This window comes from Silurus meridionalis, chromosome 3, assembly GCF_014805685.1.
Source record: "Silurus meridionalis isolate SWU-2019-XX chromosome 3, ASM1480568v1, whole genome shotgun sequence".
NCBI lineage: Eukaryota > Metazoa > Chordata > Actinopteri > Siluriformes > Siluridae > Silurus > Silurus meridionalis.
In genome coordinates, this window is record NC_060886.1 from 21784625 (window position 1) to 21806675 (window position 22051).

The following is a 22051-nucleotide window of genomic DNA, read 5'->3' on the forward strand; positions in this document are numbered from 1 at the left end:
CTATTAAACCCTGGGGCTCACAGATGTGGAAAACACTCCCAGAGCAATTAGCGGCAGCCGAGACCATCAGACACACAAATAAACCTGCATGTAACAATCATGTCCCAACAGGCCTGGGCACGCCTGGTCCTGTGCACAATCTCCATACACTGGACCCCACATTTTATAACCTACATACTAATATATATATATATATATATATATATATATATATATATATATATATAGCTCTCTAATCGTTTTCTTCACCATAATGCCACATATTGCTATATAACATCAGAGTGAGGTGAGTGTTTTTTATTATTATTATTATTAAAAAAAAGGGGGAAAAAAAACAAAAACCTTGTGTTACTGGTAGAAAACTGGCGAATAAATAAATATGGCACTTCTACATTGTATTGCATTTTGTTATTCCCAGACATGAGCTACAAACGTCAGGATAAATAATGAATCGATGACGGCTCGCAGTAAAATCAAGACGGCATTAGTGTAAAAGATTAGGGCTTCGGGACATCCTTGCTCTATCTATTAAATCTAAGCGCTCTTTTGTTAAGCATTCGGCATTAGTCACCATCATCTTTCAGCACTGCGCTTCCCAGACAAAGGGCGCTTTAAAGTGTTAATAACGTTATTAACATATTTCGAAAAACATTCGACGCAAGGTGCATTCCTGATCTGCAAACAAAAACCTCTGAAGGCAGGAAAAAGAGAACAGAAAAAACTAAAATTACACACATAATAAAAAATAAAATATGTTCAATGCAGGCTGTGACTTTAATAAAAAAAATAAACAATTAATAAATATATAATTTCCAGAAAATTAGACCACCTAATTATCAAGATGAAAGAATATGAAATACTTGAATTATTTAAAAGTTGAAAGCCATTATGAATTAAAAGACTGATTAAACGCGAACGGCTTAAATATAAAATTGCTCCAAACAAGTCCGCCGATCGCCAACGCCGAGGGGTTTCTCTGTACAATCAGCTGCTATTTAAACTCTCAGTGTGATGCAAAGAATATTTTTCATCAGCTCTTTTTAAAAGCCTGCCACCGGTTTTCACAGGCAGCAGAGGCCAACCTGCGGGCCCTTTTCTTTTTCTATAGTCCACTTATTTCTCCTGTAAAGGCCAAGTGACAATCTGAACAATTACTCAGGCCTATTACCAGAAGCTCTCACTACCTTTTCGCTCTCTGTCTGTTTCGCAGACTGCAGCCGCTCAGAGTGCATTAGTGAGCTCCAACGCTGTCATTTCATGGGCCACACTCCCTCATGACTGGCACACTTGGTGCGCTGGCAGCTGAGGGGAGGAACACGGGGAGCAGGCATCTAGCTGTCACTATTACTGTTCCCACAAAATGCAAGAGGAAGAAAGACAGAAAGAATGGGGGAAAGAAGCAAAATAAAAAAAATACAAGAAAGCAAGTGTGCTGCTTATAGAGACTGAAAAAACTGGAAAGACCCGTAAAGATGCGCCGTAACAGTCAGCAGCTATGCATGTCTCAGCAGTTTTTTTTTTTTTTTTTAATTGCCTCATGCACTATATGGCCACAAGTTTGTAGAGACCTGATCAACACGCTGGTGTTTGTTGAACATCACTGTCCACATTTAGTCTACCTTGCTGTTTACTCCAGTTTTCTGGGAAGACTTTTTGCTAGATTTTGGAGTGTTGATGTAGGAATTGATGTGATCAAGAGCATTTATTCATTTTCATGAAACCTCAGGACGAGAAATGAAACTCATAAGAGAACCTAGCCTCATGTGGGTGTCCATTCATTACACCATAGATTTATAATTGATGAGGTTATCAACTGTTCACTGATGGACACCTGAATGCAAAACTGTTCATGGCAACTGTTGTCCTAAGCCAAATCCATCTTCATAGTTCTTTAGTTTAACCCTCCACAGTAACCTCATGGATCTTTAGGCTGCACCAAGTGGTATCAGGCATTAGTGAGGTCAAGCACTGGTATCAAAAGACTAGAAGTGGAGTGCATTGAACATTCCTGTTTTTCATGAAGGTGTACAGAGGGACCAAGGTCACTCCAGTCTTGAAAAAAATCATGTATTCATGCATGACGAAGAGTATCGTCATGCTACAGCATGCAAAAACATTCTTTACTACTGTATGTGGCCAACTTTGTCGCAAAGGTTTGAGCAAGAACCACCTGTGGGTTTGATGGTCAGGTGTCCACGAAAGATATTCATCCTGACACGCAAATAAATATATTTATATTGTAATTTGTTTGTTTTTGAAGTGCTGGTGCTTAATTGTTGGTTCTTGCCTTTATTTGTCATTGCTGTAAGTAGTTAGCAAGATTATCAAATCATCATTATCAGCACTCCTTACGTTTGGATATGTTTAAAGCAAGAGTCTAAGAGAAGGCAGGAAATAACGTGTGAAAAATAGGAATTTATAAATCTCCTTTCATGTAGAAGGTATGAACATCCCAGGCTTTAAAGCAGCATGCACAAATATTGAGCAATAAATACACTTCATTAAATCAGCTTTAAATTAAGTTGCATGTATTCCTTTTTTTATTGTAGTTCTTATCTTTTATAAATTGTGCATTGTTTTATTGGGTGGTCATACCATGCTGCAACTCAAATTTCCCAAGTGGACAATACAGAGAGCTGAACTAATAAGAGGGAAAAAAATATTATTATTAAACAAACAAACAAAAAAAAGGAAACGTTTCCTTTGTTTTCTTACTTAACATCGTCTGGAGACGTTAATTGTCACATCCATAAGAGCAATAGTGAAAAAAGGGAGCATACGAGCAACAAAGTTACAGAATGCAAAACGACTATATGGTGCGGTTATTACAGCAGAGACTCGGTTCAGCTAATTAGCGCACTATGAGATGACAAGCATGATGGCAGTGAGCGGAGTGTACAAATAAGAAGAAACAAGACAGTACAAAGGGCTAAAGGACAAAATCACTGCTGAAGGAGCCAATTTCCACCACGGCTATCAGGTGGATAATGTAGGACATTTAAACCAAAGGAAAACTTGAAAGAAGGAAACCAAAATCAACACAAATTCTGTTGTATTGATCATAAACAGGTACGCCATTCAGGGTGAACAACTTCTAATAAACTGTATTAACACAAATTGGACTATTTGAGTGAAATAGCCAGCACCTCTGTCTAGTCTCGGCATTCTCTTTCCTTAACCACTGTATCAAAGTCTACTGCCGATACTAATGAGGAAAACCTGCATAAAAGTTTAGGAACCTGAAGAAAAAGTTCAGACAGTGGCATGTTAATGGCACTGCTGAACAGTGCCGTTTCCACGCCTTTATTTCCGAGCTTTACAGTGGGTCTGGTCCTCTCGCTGCTCCACGGCAAAAATAGCACTAACCTTCTCGAAGCTCAATCCTTTAACCTTGTGATGAGGAGCTATTTATTTCGACCATAAAACAAAATGTACTGCTAACATCTTCTGAAGAATGCGTTTTTGTACTTCCTTTTTTTTCCCCACAATATTTGACTTACAGTCACGTTGATGTTCTTTAGCTCAAACTGTTGTAATGGAATATTTAGATATTAGAGAAAATACTGTTCAATAAGCAAAATGAAAGAATCCTACATCCTGCATCTGAATGGGCATAATGTGATACAGGAAAAAAAAAAAAAATGGCATCAGGGATTTCTTTAGCATTCAGTATATTGGGCTAAAAATAAATGGTCAAATAATCCCAGTATTGCTGCTAGTGCATTGATCATCACATGTGAAAAAGGTCCATATAATATGTACGGTTTAAGACATCCTCTCAAAACATGCAGCAGAGATGCAGTGGATAATAAGGTCCACTCCTGTCAGATAATAATAGTGGTGATACACTAGATACTATATCACCAAAGCTGGACCAGTTCAAACTGGAAAAAGACCAGGCAATGGTTTCCCATTATGGTGGAGTCTATGGCCACTTTAGCGTTAGAGTGCCTTTCTGAGATGCCAGGATGAGAATTTGCTCCAGTCATCTTTCTTGAGGTTTGACAGGTTTGAGGTGCTTTAGTGCTCATTGTTGTAAACAGTGGATTATATGTGCTGCTATAAACTTACTGTCGGTTCAAATCAGTCTTGTTGCTCGGACCTCTGTAATCAGTAAAGGATAGTTTTTTGCTCCACACTACATATATTCTGTTAGGAATTTAGTTTTGAGAATACTTAAACCAAAGAGTCTAGTACAAAAAACCCTGCCACAACCAAAAGCATTAGGATCACCTTTCTGCCTCCATTCTGGTGTTTGATACAAACATTAACTACAGCTCTTCTCAAGCATCTGGGCATTTGTATGCACTACACATTTGATCGACTGACTGGATAATTGCATGGCTGACTGAGGTCCAGCCATTTGTATTAAAGTGGCCAGTAAAATAATTATGGCTAGCGGCCGCTTTTATATATACATGGATATTTATTTCCATATACAACATTACAGGTCAAATGATGACTAAATGAAGCGCTAAGGCGATCGAAATAAAATAAGGGAAACTCTAGAACACTGCTCATCGGTGCCTGGTGACCTGAGCAATATCACAAACAAACAATCTTTGTAGTTCTAGTACAACCTCAAAAATGAAGCAGTGAAGATCATAAACAAAGGGTTGTAATAGCAATGTCATTATCATAAATAGGCACTGTGCTGCTCTACTTCTAATGCTCTTAAAAGTAAATACATTACAGAAAAATTCCCCCGAGTGCATCAGTAGCTCGGTGCAGTGACATTTTCATAATGATATATGATTCAATTTTACACTTTTTTTTTTTTTCTTTTTTTTTTCGAGGTAGACGGACCTCGCTTATCTCTAGTGTTCATGCATGCACAATCATAAATCTCTGCCAAATTACCATTATGCTGATATATCATAATAGTTTCACTTTCATCAAACTGAGCCCATCATCTTGTACTTTCTACACCATGTACGCATTTTTAAAGGATCTCTGTCAGAGGTGGATCGTAACCTCTACTGTTTTTATTTAGTGGAAACTAATTTCTGCTTGAAAGCTCAGAGACCCAGCAGTACAAATACATTGGAGCTACAGTTCATTCAAATTACATCAGGCATTGATGACCAAATGTCACATCTTTATCCCATGACATTTCTGCTTTCATTACTGTGAATAGTGAAAGCAGTATTTATGCACTTTCTAACCCATTCTGGTATCAGGATTTCACGAGAACAACTAAAGTGACGTCATGTGGAAAGACTATGCTTGTATTCGATGCTGAAGAGATGATCACACCATAGGATCTTACTGATACTCCACAGGGGTCGATTACTCAGCCACTTAATCTAAACTGTATCGTGGGATTAGATCAATCGGTTTCGCTAACTCGCTTGCGTTACAGAAACTAAAACTTGACGAGAGCGATCAAGGAAAAAAATGAAACAACGTTCATCAAAAACCCGAAGGCAGTTCCATATAATTAGCTACATAGTACAACATCGGGAAAGTACACTCAGCCACTGTGAACCAATTACACCACAAACAAGTTCAACATGGCCTCCAAACCATGGTTTAAAGCAACACCCACTGCACTCCAGTCTTTTATTTCTGGACACCAGTCAAGCAACCACTGGACAGAATAACTGTTAAGTTATAATATGTTAGACCAGGGGTCTTCAACACTTTTCAGATCAAGGACCCCTTGGGGTAAGAGAGACATCAGGGCAGGGACCCCCTGATACAAAATGTGTCAAAAATAGCAACTCATATTTATAGAAACCAATCATATTACTCTAGTTATATTAAGACTGTTGTTGTTGTACATACATCATTGTCTATATATTTTCAAATCTTTTAAAAAAAGGTTATGCATCATAAACATATTTTGCAATTAAAATCATTGATTTTAATAGATTTACAGTTACAGACATTTTCATTTTACTATCAGGTGGACAATGATGCATTTACAAGTGTAATAGAACTTTAATGTAATAATTATAATATTTTTTATTAAAATATTTTACCTTCGATGTTTTGACCTATGTTTATTTGTGATTCAACATTAATTAGCAAACCCCCTGCAGTACCCCAACAGACCCCTGGTTAAAGACCCGTAAGTTCATCATCTAAGAGTCTGAAATATAACTGTCAATATTCTGTCAATGCAAAAATGTGTTTCTAGTCAATTTGGCACCTGAAGTTATCCTTGCACTCGATCACTAGATTTAATAATATTTTCCTTATTTGTCTTTCTGAACTGGAGCATCTGAAATGCCACTACATGGAAATGCAGGTCAAAGTTCTCCGACTCTGCAGGCACCACATCAAGCTGTGGATAGTGAGAAAGAAATGATCGAGTCACAGATCTCAGGCACAGTTATACAGAAAGATACAAGTGATGTCACAAGTTGGAAAACACTCCTCAAACTGAGCGAGTGGTATGTGACTTAACACGCATATTACAAGAAAATGAGATGCAAAGTGTTACAGTGGCAACAATAAAGCAATCAAAGTGTCGTTCTTCAGATGCTTCGGAACGGTTTTATGGTGTGGTGTCTTTTTATGCTTTACGGTAATGGGAAACTGTGAGACGTGAGAATGAGGGGGTAAAAAAAAAAAAAAAATATATATATATATATATATATATATATATATATATATATATATATATATTGTGTCCTTAGACAATAATGGCTTTAAAAGTGGCAGCAAGAACAGAAAGAGGTCAACGCAAAGCTGTAACCAATGTAGCAAAACATCTAAGCTGAATAGAGCTGCAAAGAACACTAATAGGTTCCAAGCACCACTGTAGGAAACCAAGGAAACAAATGTAGGAGATTTTCTAAATAAAAGATAAACAGACACTGGTAAACTAATTAACTACAACGATTCTAATAAAACGTTTCTATTGAATCATCTCAGACATCCTGGATGGTGTAATGACGTGGCATGCAAAAAAAGTTGGCGTTATGGTTGCACAGTATTTGTTCATAACAATGATAAAAAGAACATAACATGGATGCCAATGTCAGTGGAAAATCTACCAGAGATGAACATAAAATGAGTGTTTACACATTTGTCACATTTAATTTGTGTCTCTTGAGGACAATCAAGAAGAAGAAAAAAAAGATAAATAAATAAATATATATATATATATATATATATATATATATATATATATATATATATATATATATATATATATATATATGAGAGAGAGAGAGAGAGAGAGAGAGAGAGAGAGAGAGAGAATTGTCAAATCTTACACTGGTGTTGCCTGGGCCAAAATACAGCACGGACAGTAGCTTCTGGTATATATGAAATAGATTTCAGGATTTGGACGTTACATTTAATTTGTGTAAAACTACAGTTCACTCACTTACCTGTCTCTTTAGAGATCTGAGGTAACTCAGGAGCTTTATAACATTAGGAACTGAATGGGAGGCCACTGCTAGTGTGGCCTTGGGCTGCTTTTTGGATGACATCATGAAATGAAGTTAATCCTGCAGCATTTCCCAGTTGGAAATCGGAGTCTCTAGCGAAGACAAAGCGCCAAGGTTTTTACATCTGGAGTGAATTTACACAGTGCCTGTTAAAACAGCTGAACTGTCAGAGCAGGCCTGAGTGTTGGAACGGATTGAGCAGAGACACACAAGATCACAACGTCGTTATAGCGTACAAAGTGTCGGTGAGATGCTGCTAAATATCCTACCTCTAAAAACAAACTGACTGCTGCACATTTACTGAAACTAATTAGTTGTTCACTGACTGCTTCCTGTTCAACATTAGACCTCTGAGGCCTCAATGGTTACCATAAAAAAAATAAAAAATAAAAAATAGGAAAGAATAGAGACTACTGTCTAAAGCAGACCTCTAGAGAGATGACCAATGGGATTTCATTGAGAACTCGAACCCTGACCACAAGCACAACAATTAACCATAAGGGAAAAGAGCACCTGTCTTTAATTAAAGCTCAAGGGAAATACAGCAATAACAGCGTTCCAAGGAGAACATGATATACATGGCAGCCCCTTTGCGTCATTCATAAATCCCAGTCCTGGAAATACTCCAGAAGTGAAAAACGATGCCTGCCAAAATTACAATGCTTATCTGTGAACGTCTCCGAATTTGAACTGAAACTAGAGATCGGAGTGATTTAGAGTTTGAGGTTGGATAATAAAGGGTGGGGTGACCACAACTCCCCAGCTTACGTTTGCAGCAACTAGAAGCCACGCATCACTATCAGTTAGATGCAAGAGCTGAAGTTCAAAGGTTTTTGGTGGTTTCTTTTTCAGAAGATCTTAAGGAAAACCGAGCCAGGCAGCTGAATTTAAACCCGTGTCTTGGCTCTGAGGTTTTGCAGCCAGGTCTTACTGAACCACAAGAAAGACTCAGGGACAACAGGAGGGAGTATAAATGTAGAACTGAATGCAGCGCTGCATTAAAAAGACACCTGACAAAGCAATCACTACCTCATGCTGCTGTCCTCAAGGTCATGTTTTTTGTGTCTTGTTTTTTTATCCTTTGTTTCTTGTATTCTTTGCTTTTTCTCTTAGCCCCTTTACGTCTTCCAATCTTTCGTGGCATCTGCGGCACTGTCCACAATAAAGTGTAAAAATGGCAAACCTGTACGTGCATAATTCCACCATTCGGCCTTGATGCCTACTCCATATTCCACGGCATAACCGGTTATTTTTTGTGTGTTCGAGATGCAGCACAGCGCCTGAATCTCTGATGCGGTAGAAAATCAAAAGGCTTTTTAAATGCAGTAAAAACAAAACCTAGAGCCAGGATGCTTGGTGACTCAGACACGGAAGATCAAGACAAGAGATGGAGAGCGAGAGAGGGAGACAAAACGGGGGGCTGGCCACAGGTGTGGAGAAGCCTTGGGATAATAAGAACATTGCAAGAACAACCATCCACTTAATGCGCGCTGAATATCAAACAAAACGTGAGGACAGAGAAACAAAAGAAAAGAGACAAAAGGTCTAGAGGAGACGAACATGGAGGAACAGGAAGAGGGAGGGTTGACTCGGGTTGCACGGAAGGGAGGAGCCTCCTCTCTGTGAGAATGTTTGGAGAGCGTTCTGGATGGCTGGCTGAGCTGTGTGCGTGAAAACACACTTCAATGTCATCGTTCTGCTGTTTGCTTCTCATTCCTGTCACCTACAGAGAGGAGTTTCCTGAATCTGTCAGGAAGGGAAGGGTGTTAGGAGGGGCAGGGGGAGGACAGACGGGCCCTGAGATGCTGAAAAGGTGAGGGTGATATCTGGAAGTAAGTGAATGGGCTTTATTCAAGTGTGAGAGGAAGTGGACAAAAGGAACAAGCCCTCGCAGGCAGACAAATACACTTGAGCCATCTGAAGTTGAGCGAGAACACATGCTTGGAAAAACTACATCATTCAAGACAAATGTAAGATGACAAGACATGGATCGAACACTTTCTATTAAGACCTCAGCATACGTAGAGACCACGTTCAGCAAATGTCCGTGGTACAGAGGCTTTGCAGTCCACATGGCAGCTGCTTAAACTCCATGGATAAACTTTGTGTCTCCAAGCCTCTGATTGGCAGTTTGCAGTGAGCAATGTTCTTCAAGTAGTTGTGGAATTTGTACAAATTATACAAAACCACACAAAAGCATAAAAGCTTTCGTGAACACTTTCCTAAAAGTGGTTTCATTTATACATTATACAAATTTTGCATTTAAAGGTTTTTTTTGTGTGTGTTTTATTATTAGTGACTGTAAGTGTTAGAGAGAGGAGAGGGGATATATAAAGATAATATCAGATAATATCAGGTAATAAAAAGATTTACAAACATCTCCAAGACCAGAAAACTAGAAATAATTTACCAGAATGGACAAAAGAGAACACAGAAAAAAAACAAAAAAAACAAAAGAAGAAGAAGAAAACAAGAAGAAAACCAGGAGAACAAAGAGAGAGGTGTATTAATGTCACTCACTGTGCTCCCATAAAAGGACTCGAATGAGAAACATGGCAGTAATAAAATCCCCATCTATCTGGAATCAGGCCATTAAGCAGGACAGTGGGAGAGACTGCTTTCGTAGAGACAAATAAACAGGACACTCTGCTAACTCAAAAAAGCATCATAAACACATCCAAACCGTCCATCAGCACCTTCCACGCTTCTTCCAATTCAATAGAATCGCTTGCCTAGAAGCACTCCCCTCTATATTACTGCAGTGTGAAAGAGGGGGCATATAAAAATAGATAAAGAGGACAAGTGAATGTAAGCAAATGACAAAATACAAATATACGACTGAGTTAAAAATAAGCAACGTTGATGAATATTTGATTTGGCCTTGAAATCTGCTACCTTCTTGTAAACACTTTCACACAAAACAGATGCTTTTTATTTCATCTTTTTATGCCAAAATAAAAAAAGGGGGAAAATAAATTAATGTGCAGATTTCCCCCCCAAAAAATCGTTTTGTAAACAAAGAACTTCAGGCACAGAGATGTCTTTGGCTATTGATTGAATATTTCAACAGAAAAGGACAGAACACTGTTCTCTGAGCTAATGGTTCCTTATGTACTTTATTCACTTCATTTTGAGCTGCAGGAAGGAATTTTACATTTAATGAATTTTATGATCAGTAGCAGTACTATTTTGAAATAAATTTAATAATAGTAGAAACAACGTAAATACAGAATTTAAATAAAATAATAATAATAATAATCATTAAACACTGAAATATCAAATGTACATAAGTATTTAGACCCCTTATTTAGAACCTTCTTGAACACCTTTGGCAGCAATTAAAGCTTCGAATTCTTTTTAATTTTTTTTTATTACACACCTGGATTGGATTATATTCCACCATTCTTCATGGCAAATCCACTCAAGCTGGGGCAGGTTGGATGGAGAACGTCAGTGGAGAGCCACTTTCAGGTCTCTCCAGAGATGTTTTATAGGGTTCAAGTCAGGGATCTGGCTGGGCGACTGTAGCACATCCACAGAGCTGTCCCTAAACCACTCCTGTTTTGTCTTTGCTGCGTGTTTAGGGTTGTTGTAAGAAGGTGAACCTTCGGTCCAGTCTGAGGTCCTGAGTGCTGTGGAACAGGTTTTTATTAAGGATATCTCTATTCATCATTCTCTCAAACCCTCAAAGTCCCTGCTGCAGAAAATAAACACACAGTGTGATGCTGCCGCCATCGTGCTTCACATTTGGCATGTTTTGGGCAGGTAATAAGCGATGTCTGGTTTCATCTAGACATAACATTGTGTTGGCAAACCCAAGCGAGTTTCCACAGGTTGTGCACCAAAGAGAGGCTTCCGTCTACCTACTCTGCCTAAAGGCCAGATCGGTGGGAAGATCGCGTTCTTGGTCACCGCTCTTACGAAGTCCCTTATCCCCAGATTGCTCAGTTTGGTGACCAGCTCTTAAAGAGTCTTGGTTACACCACACTTCTTCTATTAGAGAATTATGAAGGCCACTGTGCTCTTAGAATTCTTCAGTTCAGCAGCAATTTTAGGTAGCCGTCCCCAGATCTGTGCCTTTCAACAACCCGGTCTCTGAGACCTGCAGGCAGTTCCGTTGACATCATGACTTGGTTTTGTCAGCTGTGAGAGGTGCAAGCGGTGTTCCTTTCAAAATCATCCCCAAAAATAAATTTCCACAGTTACGCTCCAGTCAAAAGGGAGAAACATCTCAGCAACGATCCCGAGAAATGGGGGGCACCTGAGCTAAAGTATAAGTGTTGCTGCAAGGGTCTGAATATTTATGTACAGGTGATATTTCAGGTGTAACCATGTTCCACATGTTAAAAGGATTGCATTTGGTACACAAGTGTACCGAACCAAAAGCCCAGTAACGAGAAATCCATGGTATGAATACGTGTACCGTTACATCCCTATAATATACTGTATATAAATATAAAATGTGAGCAATCAGTGTGTGTGAGAGTGTGTGTGAGAGTGTGTGTGTATGTGTGAGTGCATCTCTAAGTACCTCGCTGTGTGCAGGTCCGTTCTCTCCTGAAGGGCCCAGAGCTGAGTCACTGCTGCTCCTCACCATGAGAGGTGTGCCTGAAATACACACACACACACACACACACACACACACACACACACACACACACACACACACACACACACACCTCAATACAGAGTGTAATCACAATGGTTAAACTGAACTGAATTTTTAATATAATAGAATATTAATAAAGTGACTCAAGGGCGGAATGTTTCATTAAATAGCACAATGTCGGCAAAAAACTAACAAAAAAGGAAAGAAAGGAAAAAAACCATCTCTGAGAAAAATCAAGAGAGTTAAGAAACCTCAACAAAATGGGCGACAACAAAATACTATTGCTCTTCATGATTACACATGAACAACAATGAGAGAACAAATGTGTCTGCATATTATTGGTTTATTTATCACATGCTGTTAGAGATGTATGTGATAAAAAAAAGAGAAAAGGTGAGTGTGTGTGTGTGTGTGTGTGTGTGTGTGTGTGTGTGTGTGTGTGTTGGGGGTGAGAAACTGACACTGAGAAAAATACTCAAGGACAACGAGACAATGTCACAAAAAAAGGAAGCGATTGGGGGAAAAGAGGGAAAGAAAGAACAGAGCAACAGCCAGAAGGGTTGAATGGAATACTATGAGCAGCGATGACTATGTTTGAATCACTGACATTATACTTTCTCAATTTTACGCCGCTGCCTTCCTCAAGCACGCCACTTTTTAAGAACTTGTTTTCACAACAGGTTTACAAAAAAAAAAAATAAATAAATAAATAAATAACACTTTACACACACACAGTACTTTCTATAAAAGGCGAACATGCTAAAAAAAGCTTTTTTTCCCTACGACTACTAAGACTACTTAGGGACCTGGGAATGCAGAATTTCACTAAACTCTAAATCAATCATTACAAAACACCTGCACAACTTTTACAGTCAGAGAAAGTTGTGGAGAGAATGTGGAGTTAGAGAGTTTTCTTGATTTTCAGCAGGAGGCCAACTTTTCCCATTCACAAAGAACCTTTTCATCATGTCATCCAGGACTTCCTCTTTCTCACCACCCAGTCCCCTGCATGCTCCACTGGCCATGTTTCCTCCTGGCCTTCAAGGACTGGCTCGGTTGAGCATGATTGCCTCAGTCATGGCTTTATCTCTGCTTGCCACCATGGGGGGTACGAGGAGGGGAATGAGGGGACTCGGTATTACAGCTGGCCTCGGCTGCTCAGAGGGACAGCCATCGTGAGGCTCCTCTCCATCACGACAATTATCCCTAACAAACAGGCCAGCACGGGAGCACGGCCTTGATGGAAAGCTACAAATCTCACAAACACCACTTCATCAAGGGCATAATCGCCGAGACGTAGAGGGACATCCTCTTATGCGGATGATGAAAACGAGCTCAGTGGGAGAGAAAACTCCTCCAAACTGTACGTGCCCAGAGCTTCAACAAGAATATATTTACACAGACAGACAGATATACAGCGCACAAGGAGCTCTGCACTTACGAGTCTGGTCTAAATGGAACGTCTTGAGTTCAAATCCCGGCGTTTCAAAGCTGCTGCTGTTGCACTTCCATCTGCTCCAATCCATTATAAATCACTATGCATCCATCTGACAGACGAATATAGATTGATCTGTCTATATTTCTATCTGTCTATTATTAAGGGTTCTTAGCTTTAGAAAAATACCCCCCCTTTCTTTCTGTTTTTGAGCGTCTATGTTTCTACCACAAAAATATACACACACACTACAGTACATGATTCCACTAGGGGTAGGGTAAGATAATGACGGTGACTGTTATGGAAGATGGTCACAAACCACAACAGAGACATTTTTTATAAAAATGAATTATATACATACATATACACATACATACACATATATATACAGTACAGACCAAAAGTTTGGACACACCTTCTCATTCAAAGAGTTTTCTTTATTTTCATGACTATGAAAATTGTAGAGTCACACTGAAGGCATCAAGGGCTATTTGACCAAGAAGGAGAGTGATGGGGTGCTGCGCCAGATGACCTGGCCTCCACAGTCACCGGACCTGAACCCAATCGAGATGGTTTGGGGTGAGCTGGACCACAGAGTGAAGGCAAAAGGGCCAACAAGTGCCAAGCATCTCTCGGGAACTCCTTCAAGACTGTTGGAAGACCATTTCAGGTGACTACCTCTTGAAGCTCATCAAGAGAATGCCAAGAGTGTGCAAAGCAGTAATCAAAGCAAAAGGTGGCTACTTTGAAGAACCTAGAATATGACATTTTTCAGTTGTTTCAGTTTTTGGTCTGTACTGTATATATATATATATATATATATATATATATATATATGTGTGTGTGTGTGTGTGTGTGTGTGTGTGTGTGTGTGTGTGTGTGTGTGTGTCATGCATCATTCTACTAATACTGCATCAGCACTTACTACACAGCATCATCAACCTGCAGCATCCATGCTCCACAGCCAGACTGTCCTCAAGTGAAAGACATGCCTCCATTCATCAGCCCGAGCCATTAGCCCAGTGTGGCTTGTGATCGCCTCTGAAGACGGAGATTAGATTTCAGCTCGGAGAGGGTTGGCATTGCCAACTTCCCGCTCCTTATGCTATTTTTTTTTTTTTTTTTTTTTGGGTTCATTCAGATGCGGCTCCTCAGCTCCCAATTCATCAGGCGGCAGTGTGGAGCCATTAGAGTGGGTTTATAATGGATGGGAATGTCAGGAATGTGAGGAGTGTGGATCCAGGCTGAGAGATTGAGAAGATGAAGAGTGACTCGAAGGATAGTTGTGCTCTGTGGGCTAAAACTGCAGCCCTGGGGGTCTTTAGTCATCAGAGTATCTGTCTGTCGTTTCATCCATCTCGCTTTTTAGTTCACCCTGGGCTCTCTCTCTCTCTCTCTCTCTCTCTCTCCACCTCTTCTTTATTTCATCTTTTTTACTCAACGTCTCCCCGCAACCTCCCCCAATATTCCATCAGGTTTATTTTCTACCAGCTCTCTCTTTCTTTCATTCTGCTGCATGCATGAGGGAATGTGTGATTCATTTATGTGCAATAGATTGTCAAATATTATTAGGTTTAGAGGCTATGATAAAAATATTTCAAATGCTTTAAATATTTAATGCCTTATAAACGCAACACCAGCTGAAAACAAAAAACAAAACAAAACAAAGAACATTATCACAGGGGGGGTGAATACATTTTCACAGGGCGTTGCTTATGAAGACCATAAGGATGGCTCATGAAAAAGTAGTGGCGAGACAGACTGTGAAAAGTCATACCTCATAAAAGATTGAAATGATATTGTGCCCTGCCTGGGGGGGGCCGGGGGGGGTCTCGGGGGTATTCGCTAAACATATACAAAATGTATACACGTCAAAAATATTTGCAGGGTCAAATATTGATCAGGATTTAAAGAGCACCCATGATGCACTTAAACCTAGAGCCATAAATGGAAAAAAATCAATGATGCTTTCAATCAGATGTTTCTTAGAAACAATAAGCGTGTAAAAAAAGAGGGGAAAATGGAAGAGAGCAAAACCCATAGAAAGGAGGCAAGTCATAACATCTAAGACGTGTATTAGGTTATATATAATCTGACACGTGCAAGTGCGATCTGATCAAACGAATTCACGTGTGTTAACATGACAAACATCTGATCATGTTCACTTAATGAGACGTGATGGCGGTTATTTAGAGCTGCGGTTATTTAGAGCTGCGCCTACTGCTGCTGATACGCGAGGTCTCTGTGCCGGGTCGCGACGGTCCAATCCTGTTCATCATCTACGTAAAGCCTGTGCTTCATCACAGACACATGCTCGTACAGTACAGGAGGCCGACGTTACAGCCTGGCACTTCTCAGAAATGTTTCAGGTGTGATGAAAGTGGGCAGATCTGGCAGGGCAGGAGATAACCAGCATCAGAGGCTTCCTTTCACACGCCGCTGACACTGAACACGTCTGCACGGCTTCAGGTGAGACTCTCCAGACCCACGTTAGCAGACAGGGCTTATTGAGCCAAAGCACGCACTTCCTCTCTTTCTTCATCTCTTACTCTCGATCAACTCGCTAGGGTTGTCACGGTGTCAAGGTCGGTCCGGGTGTGTATGATCACCGCTAGGTTTTCAAATGACTCATTACGTATTTCGGTCGATGTTCACCCTTCATTGGTCACTATTTTATATAATAATAAACGTAAAAGGCCGTCTGACAGGGTTTCTGCAGGTTTCATCAGGTCAAATTTAACACTTTTAAAGACCTTTAAAAGACCATGAAGACATGAACATCAGAAAATTGAGACATGTTTACCAATATTCTATACCTAGAACAGCGGACTTTTAAGACCCTGTAAAAAAAATAAAATAAAATAAAAAATAAAAGCAACTGAGGTATAAATTCAATTGTATCCTGGGTGGAAAAGAGCTTTTGTGTCTCAGTTTCAGTAAAAAAGACAATCAAATCTAAATATTGTCTAAGATTAATATGGCGTTTAGGTGGATCTTATGGCACGTTTTGAAGCTCGTACTGCATATAAACCAAGCTCAAATTGCAATACCTGCAACAACAGCTAGATGTGTATTAAAGAACAAATACACATTTGGAAATGTCTATAAATACCATCTTACATAACCGCTTGTGATCATTTTATCATACTGTGTACATTTCAACCTACTGACAAGAACTTTAAGTTCATCTCTGCCAGCATCTCTTCTAAACCCCCCACCGCAACAACCATCCCCCATGCCCCACCACCCCGCCTCTCCTGCCTCTGCTCGTTGTCTGTGCTTACATGCATCTTTTGTTCTCATGCTCTTTCTCCCGCACACTCTCCGTTCCGTCTCATCTCCCGGCTGACAGAGTGACTGACTGCTGTTTTTAGGTTATGGACGGATCACAGCAGTGATGTTTACAAGGTGAAACCTCAGTGAACTCTCAGGTCGGGATGAAGAGCAGAGAGCTGCGTGTGTTGGAGAAGCTGGGTTCAGAGTGTCAAAGGTAATTCACTGGCTCTCTGCTTGAGCATTCTCCTGAGGGACACATTACCTTTTGGCCTAAACCAACAGAGACACTCTGAGGTTAAAGACAGCATCGGGCCCCTGAAAGACCCTCTACCCACATACACAAACCTTGCACACAAACAGAAGCCCCTTCTAATAGAAAACCATATCAGCGTTCTCTCGATCAACCTTTCGGTCTGAACACTTGGGTAACAACAAATTCTTTTATTTTTTTTTATGCTAAATGTTTTACAAGGCAATTAGTTCTTGCAAAAAAATCGTTTTTACAAGAAAGATATTTGAATCGAGTCTCACTTTGGGGAACACAGATACATCATCGGCCTTGTTTTAGCTGCGCAGAACTGTGATCCAAAAGGGAGAAAGCGCTAATCTTGGCTGTGTGTAGAACATAAACAAAAGAGCAAAGCCAGGTGAGCCAAGAAGCTGGAGGGAATGCTATAACTGTGCATTGTATAAATATGCATTGTGCTTTCTACTGTTTAAAGATGAAGGATAATTTTGCACAATTTAGCCAGCATAGTAGGGAGGGCCAACAACACCTTAGTGGTTACAGAAGTGGGCGTGGCTTAAACCACTGTACTACAATAACAACGTAGAAAGACGTGCAAAATAACTCAAAGGTACGAGATTTGCTCTCTGTGCGCTAAATCGAGTGGCACATTTCGTGACACAAGTTTTAAATATCGTTCTAACCTGGTGGACTTCAGATTGGAAGGTTGTGAATTCAAATCCCAGCACCACCAAACTTACCACTGCTGGGCCCTTGAGCAAGAACCCTAACCCTCAACTGCTCAGATGTTTATAATGAGATCATTGAAAGTCGAACTGGATAAGAGTGTCTGCCAAATGCCATGACTAAATAAATAGAATAAATAAATATATTCACAAGCACTACACTACACAAAGTGTGCACAACAGAACAATGAGACTAAATGAGAATTAGAGAAGCAAACCTTAAGTTAAAAACAGACTGTATACACTCACATTGGCTAAAGTTGTATTTATTGTTTTGGTCCCTTTGGCTGCCTTATTAGTCACTTGCTCAGTGGGGGTTTCTGATAACACTCTTCTCTCTCCCTGGAGCAGACGAGCAGCAGCTTTTTGTCACACGAGGATCAATATGCTCCAATCATCCCATAGAGAAATGAAGGGACAGAGTCACGGCCCCTACACACCCCTGCAGGCACACAACGGCTCCATCACAGATTGCTATCACAATAATAGTCTTTTCTATAGGGATACATTACAATATGCATACCTATTAGAATGCTATAGTCTTTAATTCTATTATCACAAAGCACATTTTACTATTGATTATATTATTTACCTTAAATAGCTACTGCACATATTTACTGTCTACAGATTTATTTATTTATTGACTTAACATGTTCAACTTAATTTGTTTTTAAGTATAATTTGTCACAATTCGTCATAAATTGCTGCCTTTTCACAATGCTATTTTTTGCACTACACACTGACAAAGCACCCCCCCCCCCCCCGCCCCTCACTTTCATATAACTATTATACTGTTATATAACTATTATATTTATTATGTACTAAGAACACATGATGGCGCGATATTTTATAGAAAGTTATGTGGGTCAATATTTTATTTTAATTTGTAATATAGTACAGAAAAACCCGGCCTGGCAATTTACAGAGAATCAAATCTAATTTAATTAGGAGGAAGATCACCATGCAGAAGGACAGATGATCTGAAACTCTCTGTGAAAACTCTGATCAGAGGAAGGGTTAAGACTGAGCTCATCAAACTAAATGTGCATTTGTGCTCACTGATCTCATGCTTGAGATATTGGTGTGTGCTATTCTCTGTTCTGAGGTGAGACTGTGTATTTTTCTTTGTTGGAAATTCCAAGATCAAAAGATACACGATAGGTTGTGTAATAATAAATTTTGTTCTTCCTGTCAGAGTTCACGTCTCGATTCATCGCATTTGCTTAAGAGACATGAGCCACATGTTCCATGAGCTCACTTGTCCCACGTGTTAATGTATAAAGTGACGCACCCCAGAAACCTCAAGTGCGCCCTGGTTCTGTTTAGCCTTATCAAGGCAATCTTCATAGTAGAAACCCATTCAGAGACCCCAGTCAGATAAAAACCAGCATCATTTCACATCAAATTAACGCTCGCCCTGGTGTCAACACTCGCTGTCAGTGGGTCCCAAAAGCAGGTCAGGATGTGACTGAAGAAAAACCCAAAGGCACCTTTACAAAACCGAATCCTCGCCCCTTTTCTCTTTTTTGTGGATATTTCAGCATAACTTGCATCCGACACTTGCCATCCTTCGCAGCACACGAGACTATCTGGCAGGAAACGCTTAAAAAAGGTGAAATTGATTTTTTCCTCTTTGTGGCTTTCTGCTTTGCGAACTAATTGAAGTAATAAAACAAACCAGTAAAGCATAAAATAGCATTAACGTACTGGTTTCATTGCGTTGATTTCACGGGTCATCATGAAGCTCAATGAAGGGGGAGGACACACTGCTGTGCTCTGACTATAGAGCCACAAATTCCACCGGTGTTCATGGATGGCTGGACGCTGAGCATTCACTCTCAACGCGGTGATAATCCACTTAGTGTGCCCGTATCGGTGGGCAAAGAGAGGCAGCCTCGGGGAAATACCATCACATCACTACAACTAACTGTGTGTGTGTGTGTGTGTGTGTGTGTGTGTGTGTGTGTGTGTGTGTGTGTGTGTGTGTGTTTGTGTGTATGCATTACCTTAATATTCAGACATCACGATATACAAAAAACAATATCTATACGTTTTCAGTTTATGCAAGTGGAAAAATATCACAAAGAATTCCAAACTCTCCTAATTCTATTCCATCTTTACTGAATGAACCCAAATTCCCACAGTCTGACTTCTAAATCTAGTGGAAGGCATCCCCGGATGTAGTGTGCATGAGTACTAGGGTTTTTCAAGATATACATGATTACATGTATACAATGTTTAAAAGACGACACAACGTAAAGAATCAATTTATAATCTACTCATGGCTTTGAGCTTCAAATTTCAGTTTTGAAAAGAGAAATGAATACATCAGTATCAGTGTCCATGATTGTAAAGGACTTTTCCAGCCTTATATTGCTCTTTTTCCGTTATGTTGTGCCATGGTATGGATTTTGCTGTACCGTGGATACCGTTTACATATTTATGAATTTCGAAATTTGCATTTATATTGATTCGTTCAATCTGGAACTTTTAACACTACTAATGACGATACAAAGTCGAGGCTAAACGTCTAACTTTTTGTCCTCTACTGTGTGCAACACCCTTCTACACAGATATTAGTAATCTAACACAAAGCATAATACCAGTCCAAATAAACAGAGCACAGAACAGGATTTTTCGAGATATTCAAGTTAAAAAAAAAGGGTTTGTACCTGTAATTTAAACGATTAATAAGAATAATTTTAATAAGTGAATTTTGTTTCCCGATATATCATCTGTATGGGATTGACAGTGGAATATATTGTGATGTTATTTAGCTCATGTTGCCAACCGCTAAAAGTTGGAGGTGCACATTTGTACAGGATGTCTTAGCACACTGGGGCATAACGTTTTCCCTGTCACATCCTGTTCCAGCATGGCAATGCCTTTGTGCACAAAGCCAGCACCTTGAAAATAAAGTACACATGGGTTGGAGAGGAAGATCTTGAGTGGTCTGAGGTTATTAGAACAGCAAAACTGGGATTTGAATGGCATGTTCAAAAACACATACCGATCTTTTGATTTGTTTCCACAAATTTTTGCCTACATAGTGTATCTGTTAAATACATTTTCATGGTCTCAACTGGTCACACCTTATGCCCTAAGAGAGTGTGTGGGTGTGTGTTTGTGTGTGTGTGTGTGTGTGTGTGTGTGTGTGTGTGTGTGTGTGTATGTATGTGTGCGTATGATCGCCCCCTCCCTCCCTGCACATCATAGAACTCTGAACAACTCAGCAGACGTGACAAACCGCATATTTACAGCCATGACCAATGAAAAAAAATAAAATATTACTCTGTCAGCCGACACCTCGGCTGTGTTGCAGAAACGGGAGAATTTTGAGGTGGGCTCGGGAATGTCTGGATCGCAATGGACGAGGGGAAAATCCGCTGGCCAACGCATTAAACACGGTCACAAGCCCGTGTCTGCTATTACAACGTAACTTAAAACATAAGAGGGAGTTTTACAAGGCAACCAGAAGCGTAGGACAGAAACGCACACACACGCAACACTGCACAACCTCACACAGATCCATGTCTCCTTCACCTTTAACCTTCACCAAGTTTGGATTCCACTACACAGATTGTCCAACCTCCCACACGTTATACGGCGCTGGGGGATGCCGGCACATGTTTTTCCCATTGCCTATGACATTTATGAGCCCGTGGCATAGGACGGAGCTTTGAGGTCAAACGAGACACATGCTCGAAATAATTACCACAGCCAAGCCTATTAAAAAAAACCCTGACAGAGAAATCAGATCACTTAAATTATTAGCTGTTTTCTCTGCCGCTGCGTGTAAAACTCGGTTCCAAACCTCGCCTCTTTGAGAGATGTGATTAGTATAGTATACCACGTCCCATATGCTGCAACGGGATGATGCAGATAGTACATTTACCCTAACATGACAGCGAAACAAATCAGAGTCACACAATTATGCCGGAGGAGTCTGGAACACAATATATGAGACAGACAGACAGAGAGAGAGAGAGAGAGAGAAAGAGAAAGAGAAAGAGAGATAGGGCGAGAGAATTTACATCTTAACACTACACCATGTTCCTTCCATTACCAATCTCATTATCCTCCACACTTTAAAGCAATGAGAATCTGTCATTATTTTCCTCATTAACTTCTAAACAAAGGACCAGTCAAAGACGTCTGCTAAAACATCGACGCGTATAAACGAGGCTCTCGAGGCGGGCCAGACTGCCGATGGAATTTTAAACCTGGAACATTTTTAACGTCGGTGACACAGCTGTATCCGAGAAATCCTTCAAGTTCTGACAGTTCAATCTAGTCTCTGCGTAAAGTTAAGAGCAGCTTCAGTGAACGGTGAAAAGCTGGTGGGGTTCAGATTCA

At 40.0% G+C, this 22051-nt stretch overlaps 1 protein-coding gene across 2 annotated transcripts in view; it reads right to left on the minus strand.

The window, feature by feature from the left end:
- Positions 1 to 22051, minus strand: part of pard3bb (par-3 family cell polarity regulator beta b) — a 256037-nt gene that overhangs the window by 169312 nt on the left and 64674 nt on the right. For both annotated transcript variants that reach the window (XM_046845136.1, XM_046845137.1), the window contains exon 5: positions 11935 to 12011. In XM_046845136.1, coding sequence (XP_046701092.1) covers positions 11935 to 12011 — 77 coding nt within the window. The remainder of the gene's footprint in view (positions 1 to 11934; positions 12012 to 22051) is intronic.